At 38.2% G+C, this 19,931-nt stretch overlaps 1 protein-coding gene across 5 annotated transcripts in view; it reads left to right on the top strand.

Annotated features, from left to right (window-relative positions):
- NCOA7 (nuclear receptor coactivator 7) overlaps positions 1-19,931 on the top strand; it is a 153,650-nt gene that overhangs the window by 66,610 nt on the left and 67,109 nt on the right. For all 5 annotated transcript variants that reach the window (XM_024759024.1, XM_024759022.1, XM_024759026.1 and 2 more), the window contains one exon: positions 8,904-9,124. In XM_024759024.1, coding sequence (XP_024614792.1) covers positions 8,904-9,124 — 221 coding nt within the window. The remainder of the gene's footprint in view (positions 1-8,903; positions 9,125-19,931) is intronic.

Raw genomic sequence — 19,931 nt, 5'->3', positions numbered from 1 at the left:
ATTTTGTGGCAGTACCATTGTCATCCTGGTACTGGGGGGAGCGTGTAAATTTCTCTGAAATGTCCCTTATGAAGCCACCCCCCCCACCACTAAGCCTTCTCTGAAAGTGTGACAATTTGTTTATGTCCACTCCTGGCACCTGCACTTTGATTACCAGAGTCCCCTCAGATCTGCCGATTCCACCACTGTTATAATAGCACAAAGAAATCCTACAAAAGGGAAAATTTTGTGGTGTGTCCCTGATTGGCATTCCGTTTAGCAGTTTTTATAGGAATGCAGTTGTTTCTTGAGGCCAAGGGAAATTCTGTTACCTGTGTTCATCTGGATGGCTGTATTGCTGGTTAGTGAACTCAAAGCCAAAGGATTTCATTTTCTAACTGTGTTGGTTCTATGGAACCAGAGTTTTTCCATTTGAACTGATGAATTCTCCTGGGGGAGAGGGGGATTTCATGATCAAAATTAGACTAAATGAAAAAAATGAATGCACATTTCAAAGGGTGGCACTAGAATCAGGTACATCTACAGATTTTCCCAGGGGTTACTCCTGAACTTTTTGGTTTTATTTGATCATAATTCCAAGAGAGAATTTTCATTAGGTGAGTGTTTTGTTTCGTTTTGTTTTTCAATGATTCCCCTCCCTGCCCCCGGCTTGAAGTTTGATTTTATTTGGCATTTATCCCAGTTGGGAATTTGCAGTGGAAACGGAAAACTGACCTTCCATTTGTGAAATCACAAAATGAAATGGAACACCAGAAGTGATGTTCTCCTAGAAATAATAAATAGCTTTGTGCTGGTGTCTAAATTCATAGCACAGTTAACTAAAGTTAATATTTATGTACAGTGAGAAGAATAATGTCTGGAATCTCTCAGACATCTTCTTTGTTGTGTTATACTCTTTTTATATGTTACCTCATTTTCTTGGATCTTGAGAGATCCCCAAGTAGTGACAACAACAGTGGCACAACCAAGTAGGAACATCTGGTTATTGAGCTCTTACTGGGAGCCAGGCACAGGCTGAGTTTAATAGTACAGGTAAGCTGTCCGTGTACTACTTAGTTTAATCATCAGAAAACCCCATCTGAGGCCGTTGTTTCCCTTTCACAGATAAGGAACCCGAGTTGAGATTTAGTAACTTGCCTGAAGATGCATACCTAATAAAGAATAATGAGGGTTCAAACGCAGACGTTTCTGGCTCACAGGCCGAACTTATTCTGTGGCAACACCCGAATTCCCCTGAGTCTGGAAATGGCAAGAGTCTGGTTTAGGCAACCGGGGAAAAAACAGCCAAGACTCTGAAGGTCAGAACAGTACAACGACAAGGTTGCAGTGGAACAGCCGAGATCAAGAACTAAGAGAAGGTCCCCTGAGGGCCACAGACCAGCTCCGCCTTGATAAAGAAGGGGATTGGGGTTGCAGTGTAGCAATTTACTGTGATAGCTGGATTCAGAAAAAAGAATATACCTCTGAATGAGATTCAGCAAAATGTTGTCATAGCTGTAGACGCTCAGTGTTTTAAAATGTATTTGCCTTATAATTACAAAATTAATATATATGCTTGCTGTATAAAATAATTCAACACCAAATTATGTAAGTGGCAAGTAAAAGTTACCCCTCTTCTCTCTTTCCCCATTGACCAACCATTTTCCCGTACCTATATATCTAACCTATGTACATATATAGCTAAATGGAATAGGTGTTGGTCTTGGAGGGTTTTCTTTTCTTTTTTGTTTTATTTCACAAAAATAGGGTCATACTATAATACTGTTCTATAACTTTTTAAATGAAATAATATTACATCTACATCTTTTATGTTAATACTCTTATTTCCGTACAGAAGCAATTTTGAGGAGAAATATTTGTATTAAAGAAGACTGTATTGGGGGGTGGGTGAAATGGGCGAAGGTGGTCAAAAGACACAAATATCTAGTTATAAAATAAGTTCTGGAGATATAATGTACAGCATGGTGACTATAGTTAATAATACTGTATTGTATATTTGCAAGTTACTAAGAGAGTAGATCTTAAAAGTTCTTATCACAAGAAAAAAAAATTTGTGGCTATGTGTGGTGATGGATGTTAACTAGACTTACTATGGTGGTCATTTCATAATATATACATATATTGAGTCACTATGTTGTACACCTGAAGCTAATATAATATGTCAATTATATTCCAATAAAAAATATGCAAGGCTATTACATGCAGTTTGGGAGGTCGCAACTTGGACCTGACCTGCTTGAATACTTCCAGTGACGGGGAGTTCCCTTCTTGGTGAAACAGCCAGTTCCACTATTGGATTGCTCTGTTAGAAAGTTATATTGAACTAATGTTTATTTTTTTGTGACTTCCTCTTGCTCATTAATATGTTCCACAGACCAAATCTCATCCCCTCTTTTTTTTTTTTTTTGCGGTACACGGGCCTCTCACTGCTGTGGCCTCTCCCGTTGCGGAGCACAGGCTCCGGACGCGCAGGCTCAGTGGCCATGGCTCACGGGCCCAGCCGCTCCGAGGCATGCGGGATCCTCCCAGACCTGGGCACGAACCTGCGTCCCCTGCATCGGCAGGCGGACTCTCAACCACTGCGCCACCAGGGAAGCCCTCATCCCCTCTTTACCTGTAACTGGATGAAATGAGACACCAAGGGGTATGCTTAAGAAAATTAAAAAATGAAAAAACTTAAAAAAAAACGGTAAAAGAAAAAGAAGATTATATTGCCTCCATGGCTGCTCAGTTTTGACATTTTCTACTTTTCTTCATGGAGATATTAGCTCCAAATTGTAGAGCAGAGCTTGTTTGCCTTTTTTTTTTTTAAAACATCCTTTGTATATGAAGGGTGTTCTTTCTTAACCTCTGTATTTTCCCAGGGCTGGAAGCTCTGCAGTGGAAGATGTAATCAGACGGGAGGGAGCACAGGAAAGTGCTCCCTTAGGAAGGTTTAGTTTAGATTTAAAAGGTTTTTTTTTTTTAACCTCAAAAATAGCTTTAGCACATTTCCTAAGCTCAGCCAACTTAGAGGCAGACAGGACCTTGAAAATCATGTCAGCCTCTTGCTTTTGTTTACCTTAGAAGTCCTGGAGAGTTTATCTTATTTCCAAAGAAGGTCACAACAGATTGTCAGACAGCCAAGCCCAGAACCTCTTTCCTTCCTGTGAGCATGTTCTCCATTGAAGCCTACCAGGTTGCCAAACCATTCTCCCTCACATAGTTCAGAGAATTTCCAAAGTCCAGTGGATTTTATTTTAAAATCAAGGTATGTATATGCCATAACACCTTTAGGAGAGATCCTGGAGGCCCTGTGGCCATTGTGAATTCCTGTTCCACAACTTAACCAAGCCCTGTGACCTTGCAAAGTCGCCCTAATTTTACTCAGACTTCCATTTCTTATCTGTAAGATAAGATTGCCTACCTCCTTGGCCTTTTGTGAGGATAGGATAATATTTATAAAGTACATAACACAGTGCCTGGTTCATTAGTCAACTCAATAGTAGTTGCTGTTAGAAGAAAGCTCTTTCAAACTTTTCGTAATAATCTTTTTAAAAAAGTAAAGCTCAATTTTAAAAATGTGACAATATATGTGTTAAATTATTGTAGGAAGGAGACTTCAAAGACTAAATACTTAAAAAAATTTTGGGGGGGGACTAGATGTTGTACATGGTTTAAGATCCAAAATATATAAAAGAGAAGCAGAAAGTAATTTTTCTTACTCTCTCTTTCCCCACAGCTACTACCTTTCTTTAGCTGGAAACTCACTTTACAAATTTTTTGTTGTACCCTTGTAGACGTATTCTATGCACATACTCAATAAGCTTTAAATATGAAATGATTTCTGTCTTCAGTCTTTCCTCTAGTCTCTTGCTAATAGGGCTCTCTGTTGAGTCAGCTCTAGGTCAGCACTGTCCAGTACTGTCTGATGACAGAAGTGTTCTATACATGTGTTGTTCAATACAGTACCCACTAGCACATGTGTCTATTGAGTTCTTAAAATATGACTCTTGTAACTGAAGAACTGAATTAAAAATTTTTATTTAATTTTTATTACATTTAATAACCACAGGTGGCTAGTTAGTGGCTACCATATTAGACAGTGCTGTGCTAGATATTTATGTCTATGGCACTTTTTATAGAAACACATGGACCTCAAATTATGGAATTAAGGAAAGAATCATAGAGAGCCACTAAGTTAATATTAATGAAAGAAGTCTATAGTTTAATATATTTTTAATTATATGTGGCTAATATACTTTCTTTTAAAGTATCTAGATAAGGAGATGAGAGTTTATTTTTGAGAACATGTTGCTAATCAAAGAAAGCTGTGAAATGGCCTGTTTGTAGGAGAGCAGATCTCAAACAAATAAGAATGTAACCTCATTTATCTATTTATTTTTTCAAGAAGTATTTATTGAATAGCTAATGTGTACCATGCACAGGCCCTGGGACTATGGCCTTAACAGAACCTAAACAAATCCCTGCCCTCATGAAGCTTTCACTCTAGTGCTAATGAAAACATCCTCTCTGCATTTGGTTTCAAATATTTTCTCAGTCCCTTTGTTTTTCTCTTCTTCTTCTGGAACCCCTATAATTCGAATGTTGGTGCGTTTAATGTTGTCCCAGAGGTCTCTGAGACTGTCCTCAGTTCTTTTCACATTTGGTGCCTTTTTGTGTTACATTCCACTGGCAGTCAGCAAGCAACAGGGAAGACCTCTGCAGAGACAAAGAAAGGAACTTGCTCCAGGCCCTTGGCTTTGATGGCCGCCAGTGCTCTAAACTTATTTCCTTTAGTAAAGGAAAAAGCTTCGTAGGAAAACAGTTTTCATTGAGCTACTAAAAAATGCTTTCTTTAGCAGTATCACGTTATTTATTTCTGTAGTCTGCTATCTCTGGATTAGGATACGGGTAGGGGAAAAAGTGAGGTGTGCATATGTCTTACAAGTGCACACAATTTTAATGTAAAAAGAGCCAAGAGATTCCAAAATAAGTCCTTTAGTATTCCTTTTTTTAAAATTGGAGTATTGTTAATTTACAATGTTGTGTTTCAAGTGTACAACAGATTCAGTTATACATGCATACATATATATTCTTTTCCAGATTTTTTCCATTATAGGTTATTACAAGATATTGAGTATAGTTCCCTGTACAATACAGTAGTTCCTTGTTTATCTTATATAGTCCTTTAATATCCTTTATGGAAAGGCACATATAAGAAGCTCAGAATCACGATGGTGAGCCACACTGCCTCATTCGTCTGCTCTTGGGGAAGGTCTGACTAGTGTAATTGCCCCTACCTTTACATTTTCTCCCCCAAACAGTGATTGCCTCTTAGTGTTAGCATTTCATTTGATTTAAGTGTTATTTTTATTTTTCTGCATTTTCAAAATTTCCTAGTATGAACACATGTTATTTTCATAATAAAACAAAGAACAATAAATTATATTGTAAAAAAATTGTTCAGTCAGAGAGATGATGGAAGCCTGAAATCATTCCATGGGAGCAGAGACCAAGAAAAGGAGGTGTATTTGAGAGGGAGAGATTTAGGAAATAGAATTGACAGGGCTTGGTTACAGTAGTGAGAGGAGATTGTGTAATAAACACTTGTTTTATGAAATTGTGATCTATTTTTTAAAAAGACAAATGAGCATCACAAAAGTTTTTTGTTTTTTAGTTTTTTGGTTTTTTGGGGTTTTTTTTGGATTCACAGCAATCAAATGTTAAATATGTCTCACCATTTTCAATCACTCATCTGTTTAAGATGACTTGCCAGGTAATTTTTTTTTTTAATTAATTAATTTTGGCTGCATTGGGTCTTTGTTGCTCTGTGCGGGCTTTCTCTAGTTGCGGTGAGCGGGGGCTACTCTTTGTTGTGGTGTGCAGGCTTCTCACTGTGGTGGCTTCTTTTGTTGTGGAGCACGGGCTCTAGGTGTGCGGGCTTCAGTAGTTGTGGCTTTTCATGTGGGATCTTCCCGGACCAGGGCTCGAACCCATGTCCCCTGCATTGGCAGGTGGGTTCTTAACCACTGTGCCACCAGGGAAGCCCCAGGTAATTTTTTTAGTCCACCATATAAATGTGTACATTTGGGGCCATTAAAAAAGCTTTGGTGAAATAAAGGGAGTTTATTTTCTTATGTAACTTTTTGTTTCCAGTTATCTTAATTTAGTAATAAACCCTTTTGTGAGAATGTCTTAGAATGATACTCATTCGAAGAACAAAAGGGAAGGCTTGGGCTTCCCTGGTGGCGCAGTGGTTGAGAGTCCACCTGCCGATGCAGGGGATGCGGGTTCGTGCCCTGGTCCGGGAGGATACCACATGCCACGGAGCGGCTGGGCCCGTGAGCCATGGCCGCTGAGCCTGTGCGAAAAAAAAAAAAAAAAAGGGAAGGCTTAAAAGATAAAAGCCCTAAAAAGGAATGTTTGAAGAGCATTAACTATACCACATTTATCAGACTGGCAGTTATCCCCCCTTAGAAAAGTATTAACAATGTATTTCCATGCTTTGGGGAAGGATTTTACAGTGGGCTTCCAGAACTCACATCTGATTTCCAGTTACAAGATCAGAATGTTCCCCTCATATTGATAACCTCCAGAGAAACAAATTCTCATGAGTTCTCTAGTCAAAACAAAAGATGTAGCTGATTGTAAAATTACTGAAGTGTTAAATTGTACTCTGTCTTCTGTTAAACAAGTTTTGTATTGCTATTATCTAGCTTTTTTTTTTTTCCTTTCTGAAATAACAACTATGTTTGGCTATATGGGTTGACAATAATGGTCTGTGTGGAAAGGGGGGAAAATGAGTGAAACAATGTATCCCATTTTGTTATTTCCGCGTGTGAAAATCCCAGCCTCTAATGAGATGTCTCCGACAGTGCTGCTGTTCATCAAAACATGTGCCCTAGATCTGAGTGAATTTAATTATAGTGGGAACAGTGAAATAAGGACATTTGAATTAACTTACAGTAGAAAAATTCAGGAGATTAAGAAGCAGCAACATATCTCAGTCTGCATAGAACTAATTTTTGAAGTCTCTTTTCTCTCCTCCCTGGAAGGAATCATTTTGGGAAGTGGGCAGTAACGTTCACCTCAAGCATGTTTTTGTTAAACCAGTATATCAGAACAAGATCAGCATGTCCTTCTGGATACAGAGATCAGTTCTTTGCATAGACCTCCCGAAGCAAAGAGCTGATCTCTGTGTGATGTCCAGGTTACTGCATATTAATTTCAGCCTCATACAGAAATCTTGATCGAGAGAGAAATTGTTTTATTAGGAACATTATCTGACACACCTTTGCAAAGAGCCACCTACTCTTTTACCAGAAAAAAACAGTTTAAAATCTGAGGATAGAAAATAAAAACATGCTTCCTGGATATAATTCCTTTTTATGAATTTCCAGTTTTTTTTAGTTTGTGTTCTTATTTGTTTTTTTTAACAAGTAAACCTAAAGAGAGAGCTAAGCTAAGAGATGGGCAATATATTCATTTATGACTTTTTTCCAGCTCTCCTTTCTCCTAGGCCATATACTCATTTATTAGCTAATGAAAATATAAGAACTTGGCTGCTCAGTGAATAACAGCTTAGTTGAAATGTTTTGTTAGAACATGGTATGGTACCTTTATCTCAAAAGCTGAGTTTTTGAACTATAACATGAACTTTTTGAACTAAGCATGAACTATACCATGCTTAGTTCTCGTGTTCTATATAGTTCTATGATTGCATTTGGGTATATTCTCTTGTTTCTGTTGGTTTGTATTTTACTGTTGATACATATTTTTTCAATTGATCCTAATAAAAGACCCCATTAGATAGCTAAGCCTCAGTGAGGGACCTCTTTAGACTGTTAATTTTTCCAACATTACAGAGCAAATCAGCATAAAATCAAACCTTAGTCCCTGTTTGATCCTACAGTTATCTCCTTTTTCTCCCAAAACATTTCATCCATTGCCCAGCATCAAATTGTATAGATGCTCAAGAGAGCAAAGGAAATAGACATGTGTGTGAGAAAGCCAACTGTGCCTAGATAGAAGGGGGGAAAATGGTCCTAATTTTAAAAATGTTTATATATGACCAGACTGCCACATATAGTAGAGGCCAAGGCCCTTATTCTTTACATTCTGGGGTGGTAAAAACATTCTTACGAAGGACTAGTGAGTACAGAGTGACACGTCAGTTAACCAGAGGGATACATCAACTGGAAAATATTTTGAGTTACTGGATTTCAGTGAATTATTATAAACTTCTGTTATACGTCTTTGACTTAGGAATGAAGACTTGAAAGCATCAAATATGTTAACTAATGTATCAGTCAGCTATTATATTAGTAATCATAACAACTGTATGTTTCATTGTGGCATTTTCTATCTCAGGAAATGCAGCTCTTTCTTCACTACTACTATCGTGTAAAGGAAAGGAATTACTCAGACCTGAACCAGTTCATACCTTGCCAAACCTTTCTACTCAGTGTGTGAGCCAATTATAAAGGATTTGTTTTTATAAATGTGCTTGACCATCAGTCCAAAGGTACCCTTGAAACCAGAAACACTTTTAAAAAAATGTAACACACTAAACATGGCATTGTAGTAGGGTAGCTGCATATCTTGATTAAAAATACCCAACATTTTATAGCCTATAGAAGAATCTAGTATTTCCTCAGGTCTAAAGCATTTCCCAGTGATTTTTTTTTGAGACATAAGTATGGAGGATATAAAATTGAGGAAAGGCCACAGATCTCCACATAAGAATTTTTAAATGATTAAAAAAGAAAAAAAAATAACAGGAAAGTGTAATTAACAGTAATATAAAGACTTTTCAATATCAGTTAATTAGTTTCTCAAAGACCAGTAGCATGAAATTAATATGATTTCTCTTAGCAAATTATTTCTCCAATGTTTTTCCTTTTTTTTTTTCTCATCCCTAGATTGAAAAAGAAAAAGCAAGCCAAACAAAATGCAGAGACAGCCTCAGCTATGGCTACAAGGACTCATTCTGGAAAAGAAGATGCTAGTACAGTCATTTTAGAACAAGACATGTGCAACATTGCTGTGGAAGAGGAATATATTACTGATGAGAAAAAAAAGAGAAAAAGTAATCAGTTAAAGGAGATCAGGCGTACAGAACTAAAGAGATATTATAGTATTGGTGAGTATTGGTGGCAACTTTGCAGTATTTTCATTTAAAAAATCTGTAATAGTTTTTAAAAAATAATTTGTAACTGGTCATAATATATAATAATAATAGTAACAGTTTATTGAGCAGCCACTATGTGTGTGTGTATATATATATATATATATAATATATAATGTGTAAAGGGAATGACAATTATAATAATTTATATTTATATAAATATATATAAATATTTTGTAAAGATATATATATATATATAAAATATATATATAATCTTGTTTAAAGGGAATGACAACTGAATAATGTTGGTGTGTCTTGTTTAATTTTATGTTCCCAACATCTAACACAGTGTCTAGCACATTGTGTCTGCTCATAAATATTTATTAAATGAATGGTCACTTGTATGAGAAATATTTTTCTTAATATTTATAGACATGTCCATAAAAATGTTGATAGAAATGCCTGCACTGTTTCCTAAGCAATAGGAAATGGAGGAGAAATGGCCTAGCATCCATTGGTTAAAAAAAAAAAAGACCACGATGATGATGACTTGAGAGTTGTAGCTGAGGGGAATCTTAAAATGAGTCCACAATATCATGTAGTTTCTGAGGATAGTCATTGCATCTAAAGCTGCATTAGCACAGGTCGCTTGTCTAGCACGATGGAGGTGATGATCCTGCTTTACTTTACCATCCATCTCATACCTACTGCTCCTATCACATGCAGGCCTGGAGTATGTTCAAAAGAGAATGCAAAGGGACTTCCCTGGTGGTGCAGTGGTTAAGAATCCGCCTGCCAGTGCAGGGAACGTGGGTTCAAACCCTGGTCCAGGAGGATCCCACATGCCGCGGAGCAACTAAGCCCATGCACCACAACTACTGAGCCTGTGCTCTAGAGCCCACAAGCCACAACTACTGAGCCCGTGGGCCACAACTACTGAAGCCTGTGTACCTAGAGCCCATGCTTCACAACAAGAGAAGCCACCATAATGAGAAGGTTGCGCACCACAACGAAGAGTAGCCCCCACTCGCAGCAACGAAGACCCAACGCAGCCAAAAAAAAAAAAAAAGAGTGCAAAGAAAGGGAACCAGGAGATGAAACTTGATGTGGCACATGGGTTACAGTGTACTTGAGATTGCTAGGCTCAGAGACAGAAGACTGAGGTCTCTGAGAACAAACTGCAGTCCAGTATACGAAACCTGGGCTGGTAGCAGGCACTTGGTCCACAGGGTCCCAAACTTGGTCCCAGTGGATGCCAAAGTTACCGGGGGACAGATCTCGTCTCTGTGTTAATATAACTCTCTACTAGTGCTCATCAAAGATAAAGGTGGGCTGCCATTGGGATGGTTATAAATGAGGTTTTGCTGACATTGCTCCAACAGAGGCAGATGAGGTATCTGCAGTGGAAAGCCTGTGGTTTGTAGTATTCCAGTGGGTTCCCGTGATTATGTCATATATTACATAGCTTCATGGATGCTTTTAATCTGAAGCCATTCAGCATTTTATAAAAAGCTGTAACTGTCAACCTATTGAAAGAGACTTCTGTGTGATTAATAAACTTCCTCTTAAAATTTTAAGTGTTGGGTATTATCCCTAAAAGGGAAAGAGGAGTAAGGAAAATTGCATTTCACATCTTTTACAGTGTACACATTGAACACTTGAAAATGTGTGGTTTTTACAGTTGTACAGTTTAAAATACTGTCTTTTCTCATGCTACTTTAAATGCTGCTGCTTAAGAAGTATTTTTAAATGGAGACATTTTGCTCTGTAGGGTTTCCCTGAAGGAGGTTGATAGAGTCCTCTCCATTGAGATTTCTTTTTTCATGATGCTTTGGGATAGATTTTTAACGTGCTGCGCTCTGTTGCATGTGTAACACTTTGAATGTGAAGCAATACCCTTCACTCTGCTCTTCACCTAACTAACTCTTACTAGACTTCACCAAATCCCCTCAGTCATCTTTTCTTCCAGGAAGCCCTCCCTGTCCCTAGACAGGTTAGACTTCCCTTCTGCATTGTCATTGTGGATTTATTTATCTGCTCTCCTGTTTACAGGTTGGACCCTGTATTATTAGCTTTGTGTAGTATCTGCATTACAGGTGCTCTTTTAATGTGCATTGAGTGGGTGACATGTACATAGATGAATGAATACTGTGATTCGTTTGAGTTTCATGAAAATTCTGGAAGGATGTAGGCAACATTACAATAGTTGAGTCAGAATTATCCTGTGATTTTATTTGGTGACAGTTAAGTAAAGAGATGCCATTGTAGCTTTTCATTTTCTCTCGAGAATGGCAATGATAACGACGGTTTGGAGGTTTGAGGCATTTTCTTAGGAGAATCCAGTGCTTATAGAAAACTACTAGGTGGGCCATTGAGTCCCGGGGTTGCTTGTGCCTTTTCGCATTTGACTCTAGCTGACAGACAGCTGTGTTGGCAGGTTTGCTTAATCTCATAGGGCTGATGTGGCATATTTCCTAGATTCCCATCCCAGAATGTTGTCCCATACCACTAGGTGGAGCATTAGACCTCAAGTCAAAAGTAATTCTTGTCCAAGTTCTTTTGGTGGCTCTAGTCTGGGGAGGAGAGATGCTAAAATGGGAGAATCTTGTCAGCCACATTAAGGATTTGGACTTTATCCTGTATCAGTGGGAAGCCGCTGGGGGAACTCCATTAACTGTCTGTTTTAAGAGGATAAATCTAAGGACTATGGATGGAAGTGAGCCTGAAGGCAGGTTGGAGACTGGGGCAGAAGAGAAACAGCACCCTAAGGAGAGATTTTGCTCATAGAAACAGCAGTATTTGGTGACCAATGTAGTGTGTGAGGGAGAAAAAGAACAGCGTCAAGAACTGACAAACTGGAAAACTCAAGAAGAAAAATAATGAATTTGTGTTTGGAGGTATTTTAGAGGTACCAAATGGATTTGTCTAGAGGGACCTGGATTTTAGTTAGGTGAAAGGCCTGGAAATTGCTACTTAAAGGTGTGAGGTAAATATGTGTAAAAGAAGTAATCCGAGGAACGCACAGAAAGTCAAAACAAAAAGTTAATGGAGGGACTTGCCTGGTGGCGCAGTGGTAAAGAATCCGCCTGCCAATGCAGGGGACATGGGTTCGAGCCCTGGTCCAGGAAGATCCCACATGCCTCGGAGCAACTAAGCCCGTGCGCCACAACTACTGAGCCTGCGCGCTAGAGCCCACGAGACACAATTACTGAGCCCGCGAGCCACAAGTACTGAAGCCCGCACACCTAGAGCCTGTGCTCCACAACAAGAGAAGCCTCTGCAATGAGAAGCCCATGCACCGCAAAGAGGAGTAGCCCCCGCTCACCACAGCTAGAGAAAGCCCGCATGCAGGAACAAAGACCCAACACAGCCAAAAATAAATAAATAAATAAATAAAAAGTTAATGGATGATAAATGATAACTTATAGAAAAACAGACTGGAAGGATCTACAACAATATGTTGATCATTGTTTTCTCTGGGTGCAGAAATTGCAAAGGAGTGTTCTCTTTATGTTCTTGCACATTACCCAGTTTAAATTTATTTTTAATATTAATCAGAAAATTATAGAGAACTGAATAATGTAATAGAGCAAACCCAAGGGCTTTAGAAAAAGAACATTAGACAAAAGTAAAGTTCTATCATCAATATAAAAGAAAGTGATTACTTTCTGTAGGTATCTATTTCCACATCTGTAACATTACCTACCTGATTTCAGGAAGCATATTTAGACAAAATAATGTTTTTTACTTATTAAATTAGATTTATCTGTGCCTCATGTAAGCCTTGGGTAGTAATTCATTATTCTCTCCTACCACTTCGGAGAACACTACAGCTAAGATACTGATAAAAGATGTTATGGAAAGACTGAGCCACTAGAATTGCCTTGTAACAAAATGGTGCCAATTCCAAAAGTGCTTTGTTTTTGAGAGGGGAAGTAGGAGAAAGGAAGTGGATTAATTACATCGAGGCAGATGGCATCAGATAAATCTAGATCTAGCACCTATTGTAGCACGGGGCACACGGTAAGCATCCATGCAAAAGCTTCTAACATAAGTGAACTCAACCCTTCTATGCTTGCACTTGTATTTACTGATATATAGGGCTCCTTATTCACTTATTCTATTTATTTATATAAACCCTTAAGGAATTGTTTGATAACAATATATTTTTATAATTTTCTATTTTAACAATGTTAATATATTTTTCAAAATTAGCTATTAAGTTATAGTTAAGTTTGACACAAGTAGTAGGAATGTTTACATATGTTTCAAAAGATGTTTGGTCCATATTACAATATCAAAATATATTAAGTTGCATGAATTATATCTCAAAATTCTCTTACATTAAAGGAATACATTATTCCTTAATCTGAGAATAGTACACATCTTTGCTTCTATGGAAGTGGAGATAGGAATGGGAATTTTACAAATGTGGATAATGTCTCAGTGGGAAATTCTTTAACTGAAACACAGATATATAGATGTAAGACCTGAAAGAGATAGAGAAATTTTATAAATACAGGAGACAAGCCTAAATTGGAATTAAAAATATCACTATGTTTTTGTAGTGTTTTAATATAAAAGGTTAATACTGAGAATCCTGGGTAGTACAGTAGTTATTGTAAGAGAATTGGGAGGTTATTTTAACAAACAGAAAGCACTTAGGTAAGAGTTTGGTCAGTTTTGTGGTTACTGCAATAAAGATTTATTTAGAGAAAACCTCTGCAGTGTAAAGAATGAATTTAGCTTTTCAATAATAAATCTGCAGTGTCTAAATCATTTCACATCATAGTTTTCCCTCCTGAGTTCAAAAGGAACTTAACAAGAGTAAAATAAATGAAATTCTCCACTTTTCCTTTGTTAAACATTTTTGGGGTTTGCTACAGGATGAAAGTAACCAACTATTGAATTACTTCTCATGATGGCAACCCTGACACTTTTCCTCATACAGATTACTTTTTCTTAGGGTATTTTTTTTTTTTTTTTTTTTGGTACGTGGGTCTCTCACTGTTGTGGTCTCTGCCGTTGCGGAGCACAGGCTCCAGACGCGCAGGCTCAGCGGCCATGGCTCACGGTACCAACCGCTCCGCGGCATGTGGGATCCTCCCGGACCGGGGCACGAACCCATGTCCCCTGCACCGGCAGGCAGACTCTCAACCACTGCGCCACCAGGGAAGCCCTTAGGGTATTTTTTAACCACATGTGTGAAGATTTCCTATCTGTTGTTTATCTTTGTTTCACTTAGCAAGTTCAAGAAGCCAAAGATGTGCTATTCTGATAAATTAATTCCTAAACATAAAAGTAGGTCAAACCACAAACATACAATAGCATGACTCGTCTGTTCAAAAGTAATGATCATTCTAGTGCTTTAGAGCTCTAATTAAAGGCTTAAAATGGACTTTGGGGCTTCCCTGGTGGCACAGTGGTTGAGGGTCCGCCTGCCGATGCAGGGGATGCGGGTTCGTGCCCCGGTCCGGGAGGATCCCACATGCCGTGGAGCGGCCGGGCCCGTGAGCCATGGCCGCTGAGCCTGCGCGTCCGGAGCCTGTGCTCTGCAACGGGAGAGGCCGCGACAGTGAGAGGCCCGCGTACTGCAAAAAACAAAAACAAACAAACAAAAAATTGACTTTGATGTGGAAAGAGGATATTAAGAGCCTTATTCATATATTTTTTTAATCAAGCAGTGTATAAAGACTTCAGGGACTTGGGTATAAAATAAATCGAAATTATTAGGATGGAAATAATTAGGCTTGTGCTTCTTGGGGCCATCAAGGAAGTCAGACTAATGTTTAAAGTGAAGTCATACCATGAAAGCCTAGGTGGTGAACAGGTCCAATCTGACAAGTGCCCCCAGAATGCAAAGGATCATCACAGAAAGAATGCAAGTGTTAAGAGAGAAGATGACAGATGTGGGAGGCGTAAGTGAAGGACCTAGGAATCAAAGGTGTTCTTGGTGAGGAGGTCAGAACAATGGGAATAGAAGCAGTAATCAGACATAGTGTAAGATAAGAAGAATGCTTTCATGAGCTGAAACTCGTACCTGACTTCTAAAATCAGAACAGCTCATCATATTTAAGCAAAATTAAGGGGAAAACTCTGCACTTAAATGTGGCAAATGTTTACAGGTTATGGATAAATGGTAAAAACAAACAAAAAAACAAACAGGCAAAAAGAAAAAAACCCACAAAAAACTTTACAAAATGTTCCCTACAAAGGAGCAGAGAAGAGAGGCACAGACTTCTCCACAGCAGCGAACACCAGGGGAATTAAATCTCCTTCAAAATTGTGAAGTAAAAGTTGTTTTTCAGACTCAAAGACAACAGGACATCCTCAGACATACTAAGGTTTTAGGAAACATACCTTTTGTATCATACCTTTCTTAAAATAAAGTTACTGAGAGGGAGTGATGTTTTTTTCTGAGACACATGTCAAAATGTCCTCAAGAATGAAAAAGTCATTTATTTATTTATTATTTTTGGCTGTGTTGGGTCTTCTTGCTGAGTGCGGCCTTTCTTTAGTTGTGGTGAGCAGGGGCTACTCTTCGTTGCGGTGCAAGGGCTTCTCATTGCAGTGGCTTCTCTTGTGGATTGCGGCTCTAGGTGTGTGGGCTTCAGTAGTTGCAGCATGCGGGCTCAGTAATTGCGACATGTGGGCCCTAGAGTGCGCGGACTTCAGTAGTTGTGGCACACAGGCTTAGTTGCTCCAAGGCATGTAGGATCTTCCCGGGACAGGGATGGAACCCATGTCCCCTGCATTGGCAAGCTCATTCTTAACCAGGGAATTCCTTAAAAAGTCATTTTATAAAAGAATTGGTGGTTAGCATTGCAACTAATAAAACATAATATTAAAAATACATAATAATGATTGTAAACATGACTATAAGTAGGAATATAAAAAGCATCATAATTCTTTTTTCTAGCTTTACTGAGATATAATTGACATAAAATTGAGTAAGGTTAATGTATACAATGTGTTAATTTGATACATAGATACATTGCAAAATGATTACCACCCTAGCATTCACTAACACCTTCATCTGGTCACATAATTACCATTTCTTTTATGTGGTAAGAACATTTAAGAGGTGCTCTCTTAACAACTTTTAAGTATAGCGTACAGTATTTAACTATGATCACCATGCTGTTCATTAGATCCTCAGAACCTATTCATCTTATCGCTGGATGTTTGTACTCTGACCAACGTCTCCCCATTCCCACACCCCCCAGGCCCTGCTAACTGGCTGGGTTTCGCTCAAGGGACCCTCTTTCCTTTTCCTCACAGCTCCAGCCCTCCCATTAACACAGTATATTGTAATCCATTCTAGTCACTAAGTGAAGCAGCTGTGTTTGACAGAACCTGCTGTATTTGTTCCAGCTGAAAGTCTAGTCCTCTTATGACTATAGTGGTCTGCATCTTGCAAATCTTGTTTCCTGCTCAGTCTGTCGTGTTATATCACATTTGTATTATGAGAAATCTCACTTTTAGAGAAACACTCAAATGTGGTTGGGGCCAAGGGAAGGACAACAGATTAGACTAAATAGGGTTAGTGATTTTGAAAAATCAAATTAGAAGTGAACTGGGTAGAGTGCAAGGGAAAAACACTGATAGGAGGAATGTGGTTGGATCTTTTTGAAAGGCAGTTTGGCCATTTTTATCAAGAGCTTTACTTTTGCACACCCTTTTCCCCAACAATTCTGTTCGCAGAAGCTTACCCTAAGGAAATGATCATGAGTGTAGTGGATTTGACCACAGCGACTATCATTGCATGTTTAAAATAGTGGGAAAATTAAAATAACATAAATAACTTTAAATGGAATGCTATGTGCCATTTTTTTGTTTTCAATATGTTTTTTAACATAATTATTTACTTATTAATATTTATTTGGCTGCATCGAATCTTAGTTGCGACATGCGGGCTCTCTAGTTGTGGCGCGCGGGCTCCAGAGTGCGCAGGCTTAGTTGCTACACGGCATGTGGGATCTTAGTTCCCCGAGGAGGGATCAAAAGCGCGTCCCCTGCATTGAAAGGCAGATTCTTAACCACTGGACCACCAGGGAATTCCCACCGTTTTTTAATGGTGAAGAAAAACAGTTAATGCCGTGGGAAATTTTCACAAAATATTGTTACAGTAGAAAAGCAGGTTGACAATAGTGTATAGACTACAATTCCATCTTTGTGTAAAAGAAGGAGAGCTGTTGGAAGTATATTTACCAGAATGCAAACATTGTTTCTCTCTGAATGGGGGTAAAATGGGTGATTGGTATTTTCTTCTTTCATTCAACTGTATTTTAACTGTATTTCTGTATTTAACTGTATTTCTCTTTCAAAACTAATTTTGGATAGTCTTAATGTATTTAGCTTCTAGTCTTATATATTTATGCCTGGTTAACAGTTTGACATGTTTCCCTTCTCCAAAATGTTTTTTAATTTTTGACCTAAATCGCATATAATTTAAAAATTAATTTGAAGAGAAAGTGAAATATTCACAAGAATGATGTTTCCTATTTAGGAACATTATATGCACCACCCTGTATTCAAGCTTCCATTTATATTCTTCAGAGAACCTTTAAAACTTTTTTTATATATCTTTTGCCATTATCTTGCTGTATTTATTCTTAGATATTTTCTAGTTTGACACCATTATGCTGGAACTTTTCCAAATAGTTTTTATCACAAGTATAAAAGATTGCTACATCTGGTCACCTTACTGAACAATTTTATGACTTCTGGATGTTTTTATGATGTTGGCTTTTGAGGTAGATAATTAATCTGCTAATAATCAAATTTTCATTTCTTTCTTTTCAGTATTTAAAACTTTTTTATGACTAGAGATTCCAGAACAAAGTTGAGTATAAACTATGATAGTAGGAATTCCTGTATCTATTTTGGTTAGTGTTTTACTTTTTATATTTGCTTTTGGTTTCTGCTATAAGAATTCATCTGTTTACTCAGGCCTGCTTTAGGAGGGTTTAGAATAGTGCTTAATTCTAGAGACCATTGGGGAACAAGTGGGCACATGGAGTCCATTCTGCACACATGTTGCCTTTCAGGGCTCTAAAAGGTGGCCTCCAATAAAGGGCAGGGGTTCCCTCTTCCTCCTCGAGATTTCCAAGCTGTCTCCTTATGTTTGAAGTGTTTCTGCTTTCATCTCCACTGCAGAGTTTATCTTTATGACCTTGAGTACTTGCGGTTTAGCCTTGCCTTACATTAGGTTAGCCTCTGTTGTAATTTAGTGGACTGGGAGATACTATGCCCAGAAGTCTTAAAAGCTTTGCTGGAAGTGCTCTCAGGCACTTGTCTTCATAGAACAGGAGTAAAAGGAATGGGTGGAGCTTGTGCAGTGCCTGTGGGTATCCCTCCCACTGCATACCCTGGAACCTTCTGTAAGGCTGGGGTGGTGGCCTCACTAGTGTGTTAGGTCAGGCTGCATTTAGGTAACTAACCAGGCACTGCAGTCCTGGAAGTGATGTCATGAAGTCATTTAGTTTTCATTCTTATGGGGAAATTGCTTTTGGTATACAACCTTTAGGGTTTCATTGCTTTTTCAGAAGCATATTTCTCATTAATATCAAAGAGTAACTAAACATTCTTCATCATGTTAAGAAAATTCACTCCTATTCTTAGTTTTCTAACAGTTGGATTTTTAAAAATTTTATTCTTTTTAAAAATATAATAATGCTATTTAATTTCATCAGATGATTTTTGACATGTATCAGAGTGATCAGATATGTTTTTTTTCCTTTATAAGCAGTTTATAATCATCTATCACATTAATGCTATATCACTCCTGTATTTCTGGAATGAAACCTTTTGCTTATGGTATAATTCTTTTAACACCCTACTCTGTTCAAATTGCTGTTTACTTATGTTGACTGCAGTATTATTAATTACATTTGTTAAACACTTACTTTGTGCCAGGCTCTGAGATAAACACTGTGCCCATTATCTCATTTAATCTTTTGAACAACATTGTGAGATCTCCATTTTACAGATAAGGAAACGGAGGCACAAAGATTTCAAGTAACTTGTTTAACATTGCACAGCTATGAGGGTTGTTCGGTGAATCCAGCTTGTTTTGACCCCAAAACCAAATAATAATCAGAAAAATGTTGGGTGACATAAGGGAAATGGCACATGACCTGACTTTGATTAATATCATCAGATTGCCATAACCAAATACATCTGTTCCCAGTTTAGGGCTATGTCTCTCATTGGAAACAGATTTTCCTGTTTACAAATCAGGGTACCCTTTCCTTAGATCTAGAGAGATAGACAGTTGTTGCTCTCTGAATCCACATCTTTTGGATGCCATGGAAACTGTCCTTCCTCTTCAGACAAGTGTGTAATGGGTCCTGTGCTTTCAGCTTCGTGTACCTATTCAGATGGTCTTATGATAGAGCTGGAAGGAAGGGAGAGAACTGATTGTTCAAGAGGAGTAAGGGAAGAAGGGGCACACACACCTGGTTGATGTAAGGCCAGAGAAAAACTGGTTCTGATATAATTTGAAAACCTGATAATTTTCAACATTCTGTTTGTGCTTGTTCAGATAGTTGATAATAGAAAAAACAAAGCTACACACTGACTTTTCTATCCTTCCTCTATCTATGTAGAGCTTATGGAATCAAGATCCAGGGAATTCACAGGTATCTCTTTGTTTCTGTTTTCAAGTACAATAATAGATAATAATGTCCACTGTCCTGACTTCACTCAGTCCCCAGGGGTCTGTGCCAGGAGCCAGATGCTCTGGTTTCAGTGACATTGATATTGTCTCATTCTTGCTGGAATTTTTCCAGAACTGAAACATATAACCAGAGCTGCATTC

Source organism: Neophocaena asiaeorientalis, unplaced genomic scaffold (assembly GCF_003031525.2).
Source record: "Neophocaena asiaeorientalis asiaeorientalis breed wild unplaced genomic scaffold, Neophocaena_asiaeorientalis_V1.1 scaffold5, whole genome shotgun sequence".
Taxonomy (NCBI): Eukaryota; Metazoa; Chordata; class Mammalia; order Artiodactyla; family Phocoenidae; genus Neophocaena; species Neophocaena asiaeorientalis.
The sequence above is the reverse complement of the archived record's forward strand: the minus strand, read 5'-3'. Positions and strand labels throughout refer to the sequence as shown.